A 17,994-nucleotide genomic window follows, 5' to 3' on the forward strand; every position below is an offset into this window, starting at 1 on the left:
CAATTATAAATGGAAGAGAATATAACAAAAATTAGAGGAAAAGTTATTTACGGTCGATCTGGGGTCGGGATTTAAGGACAAAAATACAGATTTTCTCGATTTTCGAAAAAAACTTTAACTACGGAATTATGTTTAATGGAAAAGTTGTAGGTAATTACTAATTACAATATTTTTTACAACTTTTGCTGTTACATTTTTCTCACAAAACCTCAAATATCGACAATTTTTTTAACGAAACAAGGCTCAAGTTTAGATATCAGGTCAATAAATGGTTAATAACGATAGAAAATACAGTAAAATTAGGAAAAAAAACGGCCAAGTGCGAGTCGGACTCGCGCACCGAGGGCTCCGAATTGACCTATTTTTTTTTATTATGCTGTACCTTAAAATTTTGCTTTTAGTAAATATTTCTATATCTGTGCTATAAGACGTTGCTTTTAACCCACTTTTAACCAAATTTCAAGACTCTGCGTTGACGGGAAATACCTTGTAGGTTTTGATTCTTGCAAGTAGTGCGAGTTTCAGAATATGCGGTTTTAATTGCTATTTCTTCTAATTGTGTTGACATAGAATTAAATTAAACTTACGTTAAAGTACTTCCCATAAACACAGTCTTGAAACTACAGAATATCATCTTATACCACAGATATGGGAATAATTGCAAAAAAATGAATTTTCAATTACCTACATTATATAAAAAATTATTTTTTTTATAATTTTAAACCTCTAACCTCTTTACTCATGAACGCTGACATGTATTAAATTGATATTCACATCAAACACTCAGGTCTATAATACCTTTAATTTGTAAAAAAATCAAACTTCTTTGTCAACGCAATCAGAAGATACAGCCTTAAATGCTGAAATTTTTCGCAAATTTAGGTAATCGCAAAGTAATCAAAATTCAAAACCTACAAGGTAGGGACTTCCCGTGAACCTTGAAATTCGGTATGAAGCAACATCTTATAGCACAGATAGAGGAATCATTTCAAAAAATAAAAATTATTAATTACATAATAATAATATGTATAAAAAAATATCTTTAATAACTTTAAAGTTTGTCTGTCTGTCAAGACCCTTTTGCTCAGGAACGCGTGGATACCTCCACGCTGAAATTTATATCGAATAAATTTAGGTACAGTCCCTCCAAGCTGTGAAAAACTCAAACTGTTAAGCTAGCCCAGTCAAAAGATACAGCCGTTTATGCTGAAAATTATCGCAAATTTCGACATCCGCAAGGGAATCAAAACTTACATTGTACTTCCCGTGAACACAGAGTCTTGAAATTTGGTTAAAAGCAACGTCTCATAGCACAGATAAAGGAAAAATTGCTAAAACATACATTTAAGAGTTACAAGATAATAAAAAGTAGGTTTGTTCGGGGCCCTCGGTGCGCGAATCCGATTCGCACTTGGCCGGTTTTATTTTCCAATGAATTTCATCCTTCTAACTATAGTATTTTTAAATGATTTTTTTTATAATTTCCTACTCTACCTGATCTGAATAGGAGTTAATTTTTTGAAGAGCCATGTTGGAAACCTAAAAATAATCGCTCAGAGGCAGCGTTAAATTAAAATTATCAATATTAATAGGTGGAAAAAGAGATCAATGTCAAGCGATTGATTTCGAAATTGCCTCCCTTTCTAGAACCATTTTTCTCATGTACGCGTGGAGGAGAATTTCATCTTGCTGAAATTCATTTTGAATATGTAGTAGGTACTCAACTCTATTGTCTCATGCAGTTGTGAATAAATCAAACTACTAGCAAACACGTTGAAAAAGATACAGCCGTTTCTGCTGAAAATTTCGACATTCGCAAGTGTCGTCAGGAATCAAAACCTACAGGGTACTTCCATAATTTTGGAAGTTACGTCTTATAGCACAGATAAAGATTTAAAAATTAAAAATTGCAAAAATCATAAATTTTAAGTTAAAACATATAAAAAATGTTTGTACGGAACTCTTGGTGCGCCAATCCGACTCGCACTTGGCCGTTTTTTTATTCTACTATCTACGTATCAATTAAATTTATTAAAATATAGCTTTTGTTAGTCGACCACGACTATGTGACCCCCCCCTGGCACTAAAGCTGGATCCGCCCTTGGTTGTAGATAATATTATGAAAGCTCTCATTGTAAAATTACAATTAAAAAAGTAACTCAATCGATAAATAATTTAATTATTTATTCTCGTAATCCATTGTAATATAGTATTGATAATCATTAAATTATGAAATAATAATTAAATTTTATGTCATATTCAAAATTACGTTATAAGCAATACAGGTAACTTGTGCGCTCACTCCCAAGAAAGTAAGCGAAACCCAAGCACGTAAGAGGTAAAGCTACATTACAATTATAAAAGCTGTAATGTTCAGCTATGTATGAAAATTTAAATTTACATTTTGTTTACAAAACTAATTAAAATTATTACATAATTTTACCTAGGTAAATTAAAAAAATATTCCAATCCGCTTGCCGCGAAGTATCTCGTTGAATATAGTTTGTAGTTAGTTAACCTAACGTATTTGTTTAAATTACATCACCCTGTATATTTTATAAACAATTGCAAAATAAAAATAATAATTATTGTCCCCTTCACTCTCATAAGCTAATATGCGCGCGAGAAAGACGGGCAGACTTTTCATGTAGGTATCAGTATGTTCAGTATGACGTCACGCCGGCCGCGCACCGCGCGCGTCTTCACAGACACTACACTCTTCAGCTCTTCTTATTCGACCTGTTTAGGCTTTTTGGTTATAGCCAAGGTTGTAGCCCATGTAGCATTAAAACCAAAGTTAGCGATGTTTAGGATATTTTTTTAATAAACCTGTTTAAATAGTCATATTTAAGTTAACAATACGTATTCTAGGATTATAAATTTAGTTATGTAATTTTCAGTAATACTAAAGTAGCGTAGGGTTAATTAACTCTTAATAAGGATTTTCGTGGGAATTTCCTTTTTTCTAAAATTAAAATTTCAAGTCAAAAATAAAATATCAAATAATACATAATTTTTCAGGAATGAAACTTTTTATTCTGTGACACGTTCGATTTGTTATTTGTTCGATGCTTTTAATTTTGATTAGGTTTATTCAAGGGTTTATTGCTCATAATTTTGATTGCTGTCCTTTTGTCAGCTGTCTCTGAATGTCAAACCGAATAAGTCAGTGTCATTCATTGCTTCATCTTGCCTGTGTTTTTTATGGTGGTGTCAGATCTTAAATTTTAATTTCTGTAAATATTTTTGTATCCAAAATGGATGAGGGGATAGGGACGGTGAAGTTAACGTATAAAATACATAAATATTCCAGCGTATCAGCACACTATGTTCCTGAGTGAGTATATTATTGAGTAAATACAGATTAAAGTTACTGCCGATTCCGGTTAATCCCTGTTTATAAATAGAAATTTATCGTACGTTTATTCAATTTAAAAAACTACTATTATGTAAGAGATATATAAATAATTTTCTGTTAAAAAAATCGCAATGTTTTTATTTGTTTATCTTGTAATTCATGCTTGTTAAATTATCTTCAATGTTTATGTCCGCCGTTAATATCTGGCATGGAAAGCTAGCTAGGATCCAATTTTTGTACCAATAGAATTGAACATATTATTACTGTTTGAAATATTTTAATATTATTCCTATACTGTTTGAAATATTTTAATTTGTTTGAATGTTTCTTATAATAAATAAAAAATAAAAAATGTTGTGTTTTTTTTAGAAACATTATGGTCAATAACCCAACAGACCAGCTATCAAGATGGTTCACAGACAGTTCCACTCCTTGTCAGTTCATAGTGCTTAAGCTGCAGACAACCTCCATAGTGGAAACTATAAAATTTGGTAAATACATGAAACCACATGTGAGCGACTTGAAAAAATTTGAAGTATACGGTGGCACTGATGAGAATAACTTATCATTATTATTAACTGCGTAAGTAATATATAAATTTGTATAATTTATCTACTGAATTATACAGCATTTAATATATGGATTGAACTGAGGTTATGAATTAGATTCCTATAGTTGTTATCTTTGTTTACTTTAGTTTAAAAATCTTCTATATATATATAAAAGAAAGTCGTGTTAGTTACTCCACTTATAACTCAAGAACGGCTGAACCGATTTAGCTGAAAATTGGCAGGGAGGTAGTTTAGAGCCAGGAGAAGGATATAGGATACTAAATACGTACCACGGGCGAAGCCGGGGCGGACCACTAGTATACTATAAAAGTTTATTTGCAAGTCATTTGTAAATTTGTGTATTCTGTTATGTTTGAATAGTATCCTAGTGTGCAACACACCTGCAACCGTACAGGTCTTGTGGGTGATTATGGCGGCGCCAATCATCATCACATTAATCTGATGACGCGCCAGCTCGTTTACCCGCTAATACATAAAAAAAAATTTTTAAAAAACATATTGATTAAAATAAAACCTTTTTTTTTCGTTAACAGCATGTTATTTAATATATAAGTATCTGAAAATTCAAATAATTCCTCGCATAAAATTATGTACTACATATGTTTTTTTCTTTAATTAAAGGTCAGGTTATAATGTATAATTTAAAATTTCAGAGGGCTCAGAAAAGACAATATTGCGGAGACATTTCAACTACGTCACAGGACATCAGAGGGCTTATATCTTCCCGTTGATTATATAAAGATAGTTCCTCTGCAGTCCTGGGGACCTGCATGCAATTATACCATATGGTATGTGGAGCTGGAGGGAAAGAATCAAGAAGACTTCATCAGTCACGCTTTGGAAACTATTAATATGGTATGCCTTTTGATTTTTAAATTACATGCACTTTATCTATGTTTAAAAATGCATAAAAAAATTAAATGAATAGGTACTTTTAAAATAGACGCTAACATTAAAAAAATCAAATAATTATAAATCACAAGCTGTTAAATTTATCAACAAACTTATAGGGGGGTCGATAAGGGCCTGAATTGCTTTGAAAAGAGGATGGCTGGCTGAGCCACTTTTTTTGCTCGACTTGGCGGGACTGCCGTGCCCCAGACTTCATATTTATCTAAAGATAATTCTTAAAATTGGCATACAAAATGAAAATAAAAATCAAAACATTTACCATGTGCTTATTAAACATGATTGGACTTATATTATAGAAAAGCTATAAAAATCTATAATTGAAGCTACAGTACATAGTTATCATTTGCTCTCATATGTTAAGGCCGTGTACGCGGTCCGTGCGCTGTTTGGCTCAAATATGTGATTTTTCAAACCAGATTGTCCATCAACCACTTATCTTACAAACATATGAATTACTAATAATTTTAGGAAATTTTATTGTCTATATAGTTAGTTAAGAGTTTTTTTCAATTAATACAGTATTTGTGAATACCATCAAGATAACTGAGCCGATGATTACTTGATTTCGCTTTTAGTGTCAATTTCGAAGCTAAAAATATCTGAAATCGCTGACAGATCTAACACACAATTTTTTTTAACTAACTGCAAAAATCCTTATTAAAATAGTTAGTTAAAAGATTTTTTTATTTTGGACTCCTAACTTACGAAATTAAAATCCGAACAATGTGAATTTTTTTAGAAATTATAGTCGACAAAATGATTATTTTCACCAAGATATTTGACTTAGTTTAATATAATTTTTACATATTGCAATAAAAGAACGTCTTACTTATAAGATAAAATTTAAAAAATCAACTAAGGTACCTCTATTATTTTTCTACAATTTTTTTTAAAGTACTATAAAACACTGCGCGCGACCCGATTAAAATCAGTCGGCAGCGAGCCTTTCCAGAGAGAGGACATGTAGCTCGGCGCTCTCCTGTGGACTTATGCTGTTCATAGTAAAAGGATAGCGCAAGCCGCGATCTATCGTAATAGATCGCGGAGATTTTGACTTGCGTTAAATTGAATAAGCCCTCTTAAAAGATAACAGTATAAATGGTGCAAAATAGGAGATATCTCTAGAACATTGTAACTTTATTGTGATTGTAATTAACCTCTTCAAATATAATTTAGAGGCACCAGTTTATGTTTATTTTACTTATTTTGGCTTCAGCTTAAACTGCCGTTAAAGTAATTTGTTTGCAAGTTGTTAATAACATCTTAATCACTTACATACCCAGTTTTAGTATGTAAACAAATTTTATATGACTATTTACGTTTCCCTTTTTCACAGTATTAGTTATCAACAAGTTTCCTAATAAACATAATTACTTATCTAACTACTAAACTAATCATGTTTTATTTGACATAGGTTAAATCTTATTTGTCAAATAACACATTAAACAACCATTTCAAAAATGTGTTACTTGCACGTTTTTTTTCCATTTTACAGGTGACATCTGTATGTTTGTTAATTGTTTTTTTATAATACATATTCCTCGAAATATGAGGGTGGCTCTTATGGAGAGTAAACATATCACGAGCGTAGCTGGGGGCAGATCGCTGATAAATGAAAACAAATTAATTTAATTTCTGACTGTCGTAAATTTTTTCAGCGTAAAGAAGAAGAAGCAGTGCGAATATTATTAAAACATTTACGTCGACGACGGTATAAAGACGCGTTCGAAGCCTTATCGCGTGAAACCGGAGTACAGTTAGAGGGTCCGGTACAGGCTCGCTTGTGGAACGCATTGGTGGAAAATGGAGATTATGAACTTGCTGAAAAGATTTTTGTGGAGGGTGCTAGAGGTAAGAACAGTTAATAAGTCAAATATGATTAAAGTAATGAGTTTAATGAAAAATGATTCTGTTTAAATTCATAACCTAGTTAAATCACTAATAATTTTAGATTTGTTTGATTTGATTTTAAAATAGTAACTGTTGAAAAAATTAAAAACTTATATAATAAGTACTTTGGAATAAGTAAATCCTCGAATCTCGGCATAAAACATACCTAACTGCGATATACTCGCATTATAGTCTAATGAAAAGTATATTTTTTGGAAGCACATATTATTGATCAAATATTTGAGCAGCATTCTCGCGATCTACCTGTTTTAAGAACTTTATTACCAATTAAAACCTTACCTATTAAAATAAAACACAGTAAACCTATAAAAACAAAAAAAAAAAAAAATTGACACGCCTTTTCGAAAACCTTAATAATATCTAATATTAGGGGCGTAGGGATGTGACGACCCCATCGCCCACGGTTGGAATATCTATTGTCTACGTGACAATAGATATTCCACCCGTGCAATCAGTCAACCCGCAGGACACCTTGTGGCGGGGTGTCGGGGAGTAGCGACCCCGCGGGAACCGAGTGCTCCCGGGGGAGGCCCCTGTCTTCATCTCCGGCTTGCCTTCACCGGCCGGTCGGAGTGAAGCCTGACGAGGACAGGACCCCCCACCTCTGGCTTGCCTTAACCGGCCGGCCAGAGTGGAGTCGCGAGAGCTTTTAGCTCGAAGGGTGGATGCGAAGCGTAAGTGGCGAGTGGGCACGTGATGCTGGACCCTCAGGGAGCGCATGATCGGAGTTTAAAGTCCAGGGACGCCTCTCCACCCTTAGCTGCTCACAATATGTTGCCCCCTTGTCGCACTATTGCAGCGACTTGTTTCGGGGGCCCACACAGTGAGAGGGCGAGTCACCACCTGCCAACAATTTTTTGCTATATTTTAGTAGAAAGGCAGGTGCCATAGTCTTCCATAGTCCTAAATTCCGGTCCATTAACATCCCTTTCCATAGCCCAGTTTATTTTGTTTCCTTATCTTGCAATAGTCCTACATCGGCCGCGGACTGCCCAGGGCTGTATCTCTATAGTGCAGTCATGGGCAGGCTGCGGCTGGTGTCCCACAACACAGTAAAGTTCTCGAAAGGGCCTCTGCGTGTTGGATCCGTGTCCCCACGTAAGCCTTCCAAAGGACCGGGTACCTTCCTTATGATGGTACCCGTGTATTATGGAATTGAGATACCTAATATTAATATCTATAATACTACTTTCTTTATTTCGCAGATGGTGAACTAGACTGGTACATGTCATGGCAGCCCTATACACCCGAATGGCGGCAGATGTGCGGGTGCTCCGCTCAAGTAGAGGAGCGCCTTTACAGCGGTGACGCTATACCATCCGTGACCGCTAGGGCTCAGGACTTGTCCTGCGTGGATAGGGACCCGAGACTTGAAGCACCTGTAAGTTGAATTTTGTTTTTCTCTTACTCGAAGGACCAAAAGTGTATTTGACAGCAATTTCGTGTTGTCCGCCTCGAAGGACCGAATAGGGCAGCATTTTCTTGTTGAAATTTTGCGACAAACATTTTTACACAAATGTAAACAATTGATGCAATATAACCTATTAATCGCAATAGATACATAACAGTAAAAGTTAAAAAAAATATCTATTTAAATTCGTATTTTTGCAGGAAGTGGGTCAGACAAACGGGAGCGAAGTAGTAGACAATTGTTTCGTATCATGCGGAACCGCGTGCGCCAATAGACCGGGGCCACGTGGTGGGCATCAACTCGTTGTTGATCTTAATACAGGTAATTACATTTTTCAATGAATTTCAGTAACAGTTCAATCTTTAAAATAGACTTTTATATTCAACTTCTTTTTTTTTCTTTCATAAGAATCATAGGCTAAATAAACATTTGTTCAATTGTGTCGATATTTTTTGGCATGGCATTTTCCCTTGATCACGGCAACTAGCGTTAACGGCTTGACAGATTTCGATAATTCTTATTTCAATATGTTCGTTATTGGATTCGACGGGAGAAAATGCAATTATAATCTATCGACCATTTAACGTAGACAGGACGTCTGTCGGGTCAGCTTGTAATAACAAAAATATACTTTATAAAAGTAGTTCTCAAATAATAATCCTAAAATGACACATTCAATGTGACCCCTTAAATTCCCAGGCACCCTATACCTCTTCGGCGGCTGGAACGGTACAGAAGACCTGGACGATCTCTGGAGCTTCGACACCACAACAGAGCGCTGGACGCTCCTCTGTAGACACAGTGGCATGCTCGGTGGGCCTTCGCCCCGGTCCTGCCATAAAATGGTGTTCGATCCCATCAACGAAAAGTTATATACGTTAGGCAGGTACCTAGATGGGATACAGAGGACGCCCAATAATTTGACGGTGAGATTTAATTTGCAAAGTATTTAGTAAATATATGTACCATGTATTCAATATTTATTTTAGATTTACGCTTTACACATTTTATATTTGCAGATGGTAGATTGAAAATATAATAAAAATTTTTTTATTAATAATTATATTTCTTTATTAATTCAAGATTGATCTTTCCAGAGTGATCTCTACGTATATTCAGTGAAGACAGCGGAGTGGTCACTGGTGATGAACGACACAGCGCTAGCGGGCGGGCCTCGGCTCGTGTTCGACCACCAGATGTGTATAGACCCCGACACCAGCACCATCTACGTGTTCGGCGGCCGCTTGCTGCCCACTAGCGCGTGAGTCTGTGTAGTCCCTGTAGTGTTCGACCACCAGATGTGTATAGACCCCGACACCAGCACCATCTACGTGTTCGGCGGCCGCTTGCTGCCCACTAGCGCGTGAGTCTTTGTAGTCCCTGTAGTGTTCGACCACCAGATGTGTATAGACCCCGACACCAGCACCATCTACGTGTTCGGCGGCCGCTTGCTGCCCACTAGCGCGTGAGTCTGTGTAGTCCCTGTAGTGTTCGACCACCAGATGTGTATAGACCCCGACACCAGCACCATCTACGTGTTCGGCGGCCGCTTACTGCCCACTAGCGCGTGAGTCTGTGTAGTCCCTGTAGTGTTCGACCACCAGATGTGTATAGACCCCGACACCAGCACCATCTACGTGTTCGGCGGCCGCTTGCTGCCCACTAGCGCGTGAGTCTTTGTAGTCCCTGTAGTGTTCGACCACCAGATGTGTATAGACCCCGACACCAGCACCATCTACGTGTTCGGCGGCCGCTTGCTGCCCACTAGCGCGTGAATCTGTGTAGTCCCTGTAGTGTTCGACCACCAGATGTGTATAGACCCCGACACCAGCACCATCTACGTGTTCGGCGGTCGCTTGCTGCCCACTAGCGCGTGAGTCTTTGTAGTCCCTGTAGTGTTCGACCACCAGATGTGTATAGACCCCGACACCAGCACCATCTACGTGTTCGGCGGCGGCTTGCTGCCCACTAGCGCGTGAGTCTGTGTAGTCCCTGTATTAAACTGTTAGATGTATTTAGTCCCAGTCGAAATTTATAACTATTTAGGACCTGATTATTATTTGTCTGAGTTCTTTTTACTCATCACAATTATGAATTAGGCGCAATTTATGAATTTTTCAAAATGTTTCTGTATCGTAAAATATACATTTTTATAACATTACAGGGATGAGATGATGACTCCCCAATACTCTGGTCTGTACGCGTACTACATACAAACGAATACGTGGCAGCAACTTCTACCAGACAACCATGACTTGCCCGCACCGCAACCTCGAGTTTCTCACTCTATGCTGTTTCATCCAGTAAGTACAGTACTCCAAAATTAATAATGCGCATGCAGATCTTCGCTAATTATCGTATTTCCAGAAACACCCGAATCACCCCGAATCATTGAATCGTAAGTGCTCTAAACAATGCACTTGCATTTTGCACCTTGTTCGAAAGAAATAGGAGTCAATTCAGAGTCATACACAATCAAAATCTATTCGGGCGGTAGGTGACGGTAGCCTGTCAGTCAAAAAATTCAAAAATCCGTCAGTCGTCTTTAGAGGTATATATTGGTGGTGACCGCACGTATTATCTCTGTATGGAATTATATAGAGCTGATGTCACATATCCTTCTTAGTTTTGTTTCAAAGTTGAATTTTCCGTTAAAATATTATTTACACAGGTAGCAGATAGCAGTGGGGAAATGAAAATTAATAAGAGCATAATGAAAGTTCTGATCATTCTACGTTATCAGAAATAGATATAATAATCCCTGATTCTGTAAATCCTTTGGACTGAGATTTTAATAATCAGATTTCACAATTTAAACGTAACGTTCGTTTCGCTCGTTCAAAACGTGCGGAAGTTTCTGATGTGGCTCTTTTAGCCTGAACACAACGCGTTTTGGGCTACGAGTGTAACTTGTGTGATTTTTATGAACTGCAGTCCTATTTTTCTAAAATTTCAATTTTTTTATAAACTTGTAACAACATCATGGGCGTAGCTAGCCTAGCTCTAGGTGGGGCAACAATAGAAATAATATGTAACTAGCAACTGTATGTACCCAAAGTCATATCTCGGTCTTCGAACTTCAAATCCCGGCGGCCGTTTGCGATGGCATTTGCGATGGTATTCGCGATGGCATTCGCGATGGCATTCGCGATGGCATTCGCGATGGCATTCGCGATGGCATTCGCGATGGCATTCGCGATGGCATTCGCGATGGCATTCGCGATGGCATTCGCGATGGCATTCGCGATGGCATTCGCGATGGCATTCGCGATGGCATTCGCGATGGCATTTGCGATGGCATTCGCGATGGATTCGCTAGAGATGATTACGAATCGAATGAGTCATCGCTCATATTTATTAGACCTTTATCTCTATTTTACACGTTTTTGAACTTGTCGACTAACCTATAAGTCTAGATTAATGAAATGCACATTTTTCGTTTCCGAATGAATAATTAACCAATACAACTACAGATCCAACGCCGCCTGTACATATTCGCTGGGCAGCGGAACAAGGAACAGCTGTTGGACGTATGGTGGTGGGAGGCGGGGTCGGGGCGCTGCGGCGCGCTGTGCGCCGGCGCGTGCGCCCCGCCCGCCGCCGGGTTCACGCAGCGGGCCACGCTCGACCCCGACACGGACGAGATCTTCGTGCTGTCGGTGAGTGGGGGCGTGCTATATAGTGTGCAGCTAGCCGTGTGGTGGGGGGAGGCGGGGTCGGGGCGCTGCGGCGCGCTGTGCGCCGGCGCGTGCGCCCCGCCCGCCGCCGGGTTCACGCAGCGGGCCACGCTCGACCCCGACACGGACGAGATCTTCGTGCTGTCGGTGAGTGGGGGCGTGCTATATAGTGTGCAGCTAGCCGTGTGGTGGGGGGAGGCGGGGTCGGGGCGCTGCGGCGCGCTGTGCGCCGGCGCGTGCGCCCCGCCCGCCGCCGGGTTCACGCAGCGGGCCACGCTCGACCCCGACACGGACGAGATCTTCGTGCTGTCGGTGAGTGGGGTTATTCAAGCCAGTGTGGCGACATAGTACAACAATTTAAAGCTTTTAAATTTAAATTTGAGATTTTGATGATTAAAGTAATACGAGCAATGCAATCTAATACATAGATAATTTTACGTGAAAAAAAAAATAAAAATAAAAAAGACGTGTGGCACTCGGGGACTGCCGCGGTAAAGCTATTGCATGCTATGCCTTCAAGCCACACCTCCGCCCGTGGGAGTGGGGAGCGTGAGGTTTTTTCGTTACGGAATTTCTCGATTCGGTCCCCGCGCTCAAGGCCCGCGATAGAAGCTATACAATAGTTAAAACGACTATAATTATGCCTGTTCTTGTCCACATCATGATCTTTTGAATCCTATTGGATCTGAAAAAAAAGTCCCTTTTCCATATACCTACTTATTATATTATAATTCATATATCCAACTTTCCAGGGCATGAGCAAAGAGAAGGACCGTCGCGTATACAACCAGCTATGGGTGCTATCACTGCGCCGGCTCACGTGGAGCTGCGTGTACCGGAACGACACGCTCGACGCGCACGAGCCGCGCCCACGGTTCGCGCACCAGCTCGTTTATGATCATGTTCGGAAGGTACGTGGAAACAGATGTAATAATGAAAATGATTTTTAAGCTATTGCATAGCTTCTATTGCGGGCCTTGAGCGAGGGGACCGAATCGAGAGATTCCGTAACGAAAAAACCTCACGCTCCCCACTCCGACGGGCGGAGGTGTGGCTTGAAAGCATAGCATGCAATTATAGCTTTACCGCGCTAGTCCCCGAGTGTCACACGTCTTTTTTTTAAGTGAAACTTCTTTATGTGCATAAAGAGCAAAATTTCAAGATCGCGTCAGGGTAATACCGTCACGTTATGGAGTAAGGCGACGATTTTGTTATCTTTGAATCTTGTTAAAGAAGTTTCACTTCTGACACTTCTTATTTTTTTTTAGTATAATTATTATTATTTATAGTAGGGTTTTTGGTTTAATATTATGTATTTGAAAAAGTGTGAACGCTTTACAGCTCTTCACCAATATTTTTTCATAGCATCGCATACCTACTACAATGAGTGATATGTCCACAGATCCACTATCTATTCGGCGGCAACCCGGGCACTACCACCAGCCCGCGACTGCGCCTGGACGATCTATGGGCACTGCGGTTACTCAAGCCGTCCCTCGAGCGAGTCATACGCAGCGGTAAAGCGGCGCTAAGAGAGGCCCGGTACCGCTCGCTAGCTGCCGAGCCGGCCGCCGCGCACCAGGCGCTGCACTACCTGCGGCACGACCTCAGTGACGTCACCGACCATGACGACCCCGCGCAGGTGGGTATAACCATTGAGATAATAATACTACGTATGGAGGAGACACCACGAACAAAATCTGTGCGCCATTTTTTTGCTCTAAGTTTTAAAAATTATTATCTAGATAGGTACTTACCGATGAAAGTTATTCCTTTGCACTTTTCCGTATTATTTGTATTATTTATGCAATATCGTAACACACCCGAAAGCTTATTTGATGCGTTTCACTTAAAAACAAATAAAAAATGAGCGTGCAGTTACGCCATATGGCGTATGTTGAGCGGAACATAAGTGATGTAGGCGGTGTCGTCTCCATATGTATATCTCAATGGGTATAACGCGTTTCATTAAAGAAACGAATCTTCAATGGTGGCCAAAGCTGACACTGACATAATATGGTAGGGTCAGCAAAAAAGAAAATAAAAATATCGTTAATGGATAATTATTTTATAAATTATTTCAATTTTTTTGTTGACAAAATATTTTGTTATGGTATTTGTGTATTTATATGAATTACCATATTAACGTATACAGAATGCAAGAAATCCTATGATACATGAGCCCATTAAACTGAACAACTTTTCCCAAAGAACATATTATGTCAAATTTATACCAATAAAACATTATTTACTATCGCAAATACATAATTGTCATTGTAAATTTATGATAAAAACTATTATGATAAAATCAAATACATTTTAGTGATTTTACTTTTCTCTATTTTTTTTTGCATGCCGTACGGCCGTGTGTAAGCGAGAGGGAATGATAAGCGCCGCCATTTAAGATTCGTTTCTTTAATTAAATGTGTTATAGTATGTGACGTCACACGCTACAAGTAAAGCGCGTACGTGACGGGCTACAACGGATTAGTGGTCATTTGTAGAGACATGACACGCGTACGTGAAGGACCACGCCGATACCGTGTACGTGACACGCGTGTAATAAAAACTGATATTAAACTCATATTCTTAAGATAGGTAATTTAATTAAACAAAAATTGATATTTTTAGTATTGAAATGCTATATATTGTTGCTCTTGGAGCTCACTGAAAATCGGTGCTGCGACGTTCTTTTTACGTCACATCTGTTCACCGAGTGATTTCCTCTTTTAATGGCATCATGCTTCACGGACTGCACACTTCAACGTGTATTTTTAATAATGTCCTAGTGGGGCTATGTGCCATTAAATAAACGTTTTCTTTCTTTCTTTCTTATAAATAAATGTTGAAAGAACCGACAAAATTCAATCACTCCTCGGTATCGTTTTTTTTCTATTCTTTAAAATCTTACATAAACAAAACCTTTTCATATAACATACACTAGCTTACCGCCCGCGGCTTCGTCCGCTTTCTCTAAAACGATTTGAAATTTAAACTATCCTATCTCTCAAGTTGGATCAAACAGCACATGGTGTGCGAATTTTATTATAATCGGTTAAGTGGTTTAGGAGTCCATTGAGGACAAACATTGTGACACGAGATTTATATATTATATATAACATACATAATAGACATTAAACATACAAACTGGAAGAAATCGCTATTTAGCGATAAGGCCGCCGTTTGTTACAATGTATCCTAGTTTAAGTCTCAATTTGTAATTTGTAAGAGCAATAAAGTATTAATAAATAAATAAACTGTCACGTTGCAGGTGAGCCACTTCCAGCGGCTGGCGACAGTGCTGTTCACTGGGCGACAAGACACAGGCGAGTGCGTGTCGCTGTGCGGGCGCCGCGCCCGCGCGCTGGCCCGCCGCCGCGCGCCCGCACCGCCCGCTAGACACCACCTCGCTAGAGCACTCGCTGCGGTAATTATATTCACATTTATTTATTTATTTATTCACACATATCAATCCTACTATCCTATACACGTCCATACTCACAAACTTTCGCATTTATTATATTAGTAGGATATAAATAGGATTTATTCACACATACCAATCCTACTTCCTCCTCCCAAGTAAATTTTCAAAAATCTTTAAATGCAGTTCTATTTCTTTTAAAAAATAAAGAAATGTTTCCTTTCAGCCAAATTCGCTATCTTAAGTATTTTAAGTACTTTCCCTCCATGGCCCATCAAAAATTTCCACACTGTATATTTAATTCATTCTACAGGTATTAGGCGCAGATGAAACCATCCCCGAAGCATCCACCCCGTTCGAAGACGCGATATCCCCCTCCGTGGACACGTGGGACGTGAGCGACGACGGGCCCTGGGCGGACGAGGACGAGGGCCCCGCGAGCCCTGAAGGCCCCGGGGGCCCCGACGGGGACGGGGCCCGCGCGGCCAGGGTCCGCCTGTACGACCAGCTGTGCCAGTACTACCGCCCCTCCACTGTGCCGCCCAAGAAGGATATCATGGACTTTGTCACTTTGTGAGTAACATAACATTAAAAATACACTGAAGTCCGGACGCGAACTGGGAAGAATTTCGTACATTAACCTGTTATTACCTGTCACTGTCACTCCCGCGTAAATATAATGTGTATTGCTCGCACAGGTGCAATGACCGCCGTCCTTAGGGATTGTAAACTTTTAACCTGAGAGCGTAAGGTTTGTTCTTAATTGCATGTGGTTTTTTATTGACCTTGAGTCACGACAAAATGTATCGTATAATATATTGTGGTTATTGAAAAAATTAAAATGTAACTAATAAGTTTTGTAAATGAATAAAGGAAATAAGTTAGTAAAAAACATTTTCTCCTCCAAACATTTTATGTAAACTGCACTTCATTCAAAAATGTTTGTAACCACTGTCAGTAGGTAAAGAGGTCATTTGTACGAAATTCTTCCTGCTCCGCGACCGGACTTTAGTAAATAACATTACACAAATAATTCGATTGTATAAATTGGTTGCCTGTAAGTTTTGTAGTGTGTACTGTAATACACAGGTTAACGTTTTTTTTTATTCCAAGTTTGTATTTTATTTGAAGAACATTCCGCCATTTCCGGAATCCAAAAGTTACTGTAAATTTAACTTAATTTTCAAGTATCTTATCATTTAACATTAAAAAAAGTTTATGTATTTGTCACTTGGCTTATGATACGAAGCTAGCTAACCTAAAGTCCCTAAAATAGGAATTAATATTATTGTATAATATAATTAATTTTATTTATATTTTGTTTTCAGGTAAACGAAGTGTTATTGTTTCCACGTGAGGAATTGAACTGTAGACTGTAGTGTATTTCCACTATAATATTAATGTGAGCGTTATCTTCGTATATTTTGACAGCAATTTTGTTGTAAATGCAAGTCGTATAGTTTAAGTTTATTAAGCACAAATATGAAATAACAAATATATTCTTAACTGCTCTCATTCTCTGATAATTACGTAATTTTTCGTACATTAAAACTTGTTACCTTTATATTTTAATATTGAGAATAATTTGATTACATTTCATTAATTAAATTTTATGGTATGATTGATGGAAATTTTGCGCTTCATGGATAAAATTTTTGTCTGTTTTTTTTTTTTTGGGATTGTACTATGGATCAATTAAATAAATAATCAATATCAAAAAGAACTAGATTCTTAAAGAAAAATATTAATTATTGAAACAAAATATTAGTAATTTGTAGTTGAAACTATTATTATTTTTTATACTGGGCCTAAAAAGTCATATTTCGGTAAAGAGGTATTTTTGGTTGGATTGTTGTTCTTTAGTTTTATGTTTTAATTTTATGATGCGTTGTTAAGTGATATTATTTATGCATTTAGTTCTTAGTATCTTGTAAGGAATTTGAGTTCGACCGCTCAGCCCCCCTAGCCAAGTGGCTTTCTGTTAGCGTAGCGTTCAATAGAATAGACTACGAATGTATGAGATTGACGTAAGCTGTAGATAAACGTATCTAAAGCTTACGTCAATCTCATACATTCGTAGTCTATTCTATCGAACGCTACGCTAACAGAAAGCCACTTGGCTAGGGTGGCTGGGATTATTTTTATTTTCTTTAAACGTGTATCAATTCATTTATTCGATTTAATTGACGCAACTTTGATTTTAGAATGTAAATATATTTTAGTATTAAAGTCGATGTCTAATAATTCTCAATAAATCCATTACATATGAGTTTCTTCTTTTTATAATATAGGACGTAAAACTGAGTAACTAAAACATAAGTAATTTCGAATGTCTACTTCTTTGCTAAATTTACATTAAACAAGCGGCTGCTAATTCTAATCCCACTATGTTAAATTCTTTTAGTGTAAACAGTCGAGCATTCCATCGTTGTTAGTGCGTTCGAAAATATTCAATGCAATGTTCTAATACTGAACAACACTGAATATAAGTTTTCGTTACACTAAAACATACGAAATAATGCTCTTGCTCTATATTTTGACCTTTGATGTAAATACACCTTAACATTATGAAACAAATTTACATGGAATAAAATAAAAAATAAATTGATAGGAAGGATTGAATAGATGAAATGAAAATTTTACTTTGCTTATTTTGGCGTAATTGTAATGTGGTCAGGGTAGGTGACGGTAGGTGACCTTTTAAGGTGCTCAAGTAAGACGTGGTTGTTGAC

At 38.1% G+C, this 17,994-nt stretch overlaps 1 protein-coding gene across 1 annotated transcript; it reads left to right on the plus strand.

Annotated features, from left to right (window-relative positions):
• Positions 1-3,142: 3,142 nt before the first annotated feature.
• Positions 3,143-15,839, plus strand: LOC123699184 (muskelin). The gene is made up of 14 exons (XM_045646078.1): positions 3,143-3,337; positions 3,728-3,940; positions 4,584-4,785; positions 6,501-6,693; positions 7,959-8,134; positions 8,365-8,485; positions 8,864-9,090; positions 9,262-9,425; positions 10,329-10,467; positions 11,638-11,823; positions 12,594-12,752; positions 13,244-13,483; positions 15,113-15,268; positions 15,576-15,839. The coding sequence occupies exons 1-14, from the start codon at positions 3,258-3,260 to the stop codon at positions 15,837-15,839; spliced, it is 2,520 nt and encodes an 839-aa protein (XP_045502034.1). The 5' UTR covers positions 3,143-3,257.
• Positions 15,840-17,994: the final 2,155 nt, after the last annotated feature.

Source organism: Colias croceus, chromosome 17, assembly GCF_905220415.1.
Source record: "Colias croceus chromosome 17, ilColCroc2.1".
Classification (NCBI taxonomy): domain Eukaryota; kingdom Metazoa; phylum Arthropoda; class Insecta; order Lepidoptera; family Pieridae; genus Colias; species Colias croceus.

What these genes read in the sequence shown, in the direction of transcription:
- LOC123699184 (XM_045646078.1), top strand. Translation starts at nt 3,258, where the DNA reads ATGGATGAGGGGATAGGGACGGTGAAGTTAACGTATAAAATACATAAA. An exon ending in TCAGCACACTATGTTCCTGA is followed by an intron (nt 3,338 to 3,727) that starts GTGAGTATATTA and finishes TGTTTTTTTTAG; the next exon opens with AAACATTATGGTCAATAACC. An exon ending in GGACGCCCAATAATTTGACG is followed by an intron (nt 9,091 to 9,261) that starts GTGAGATTTAAT and finishes TGATCTTTCCAG; the next exon opens with AGTGATCTCTACGTATATTC.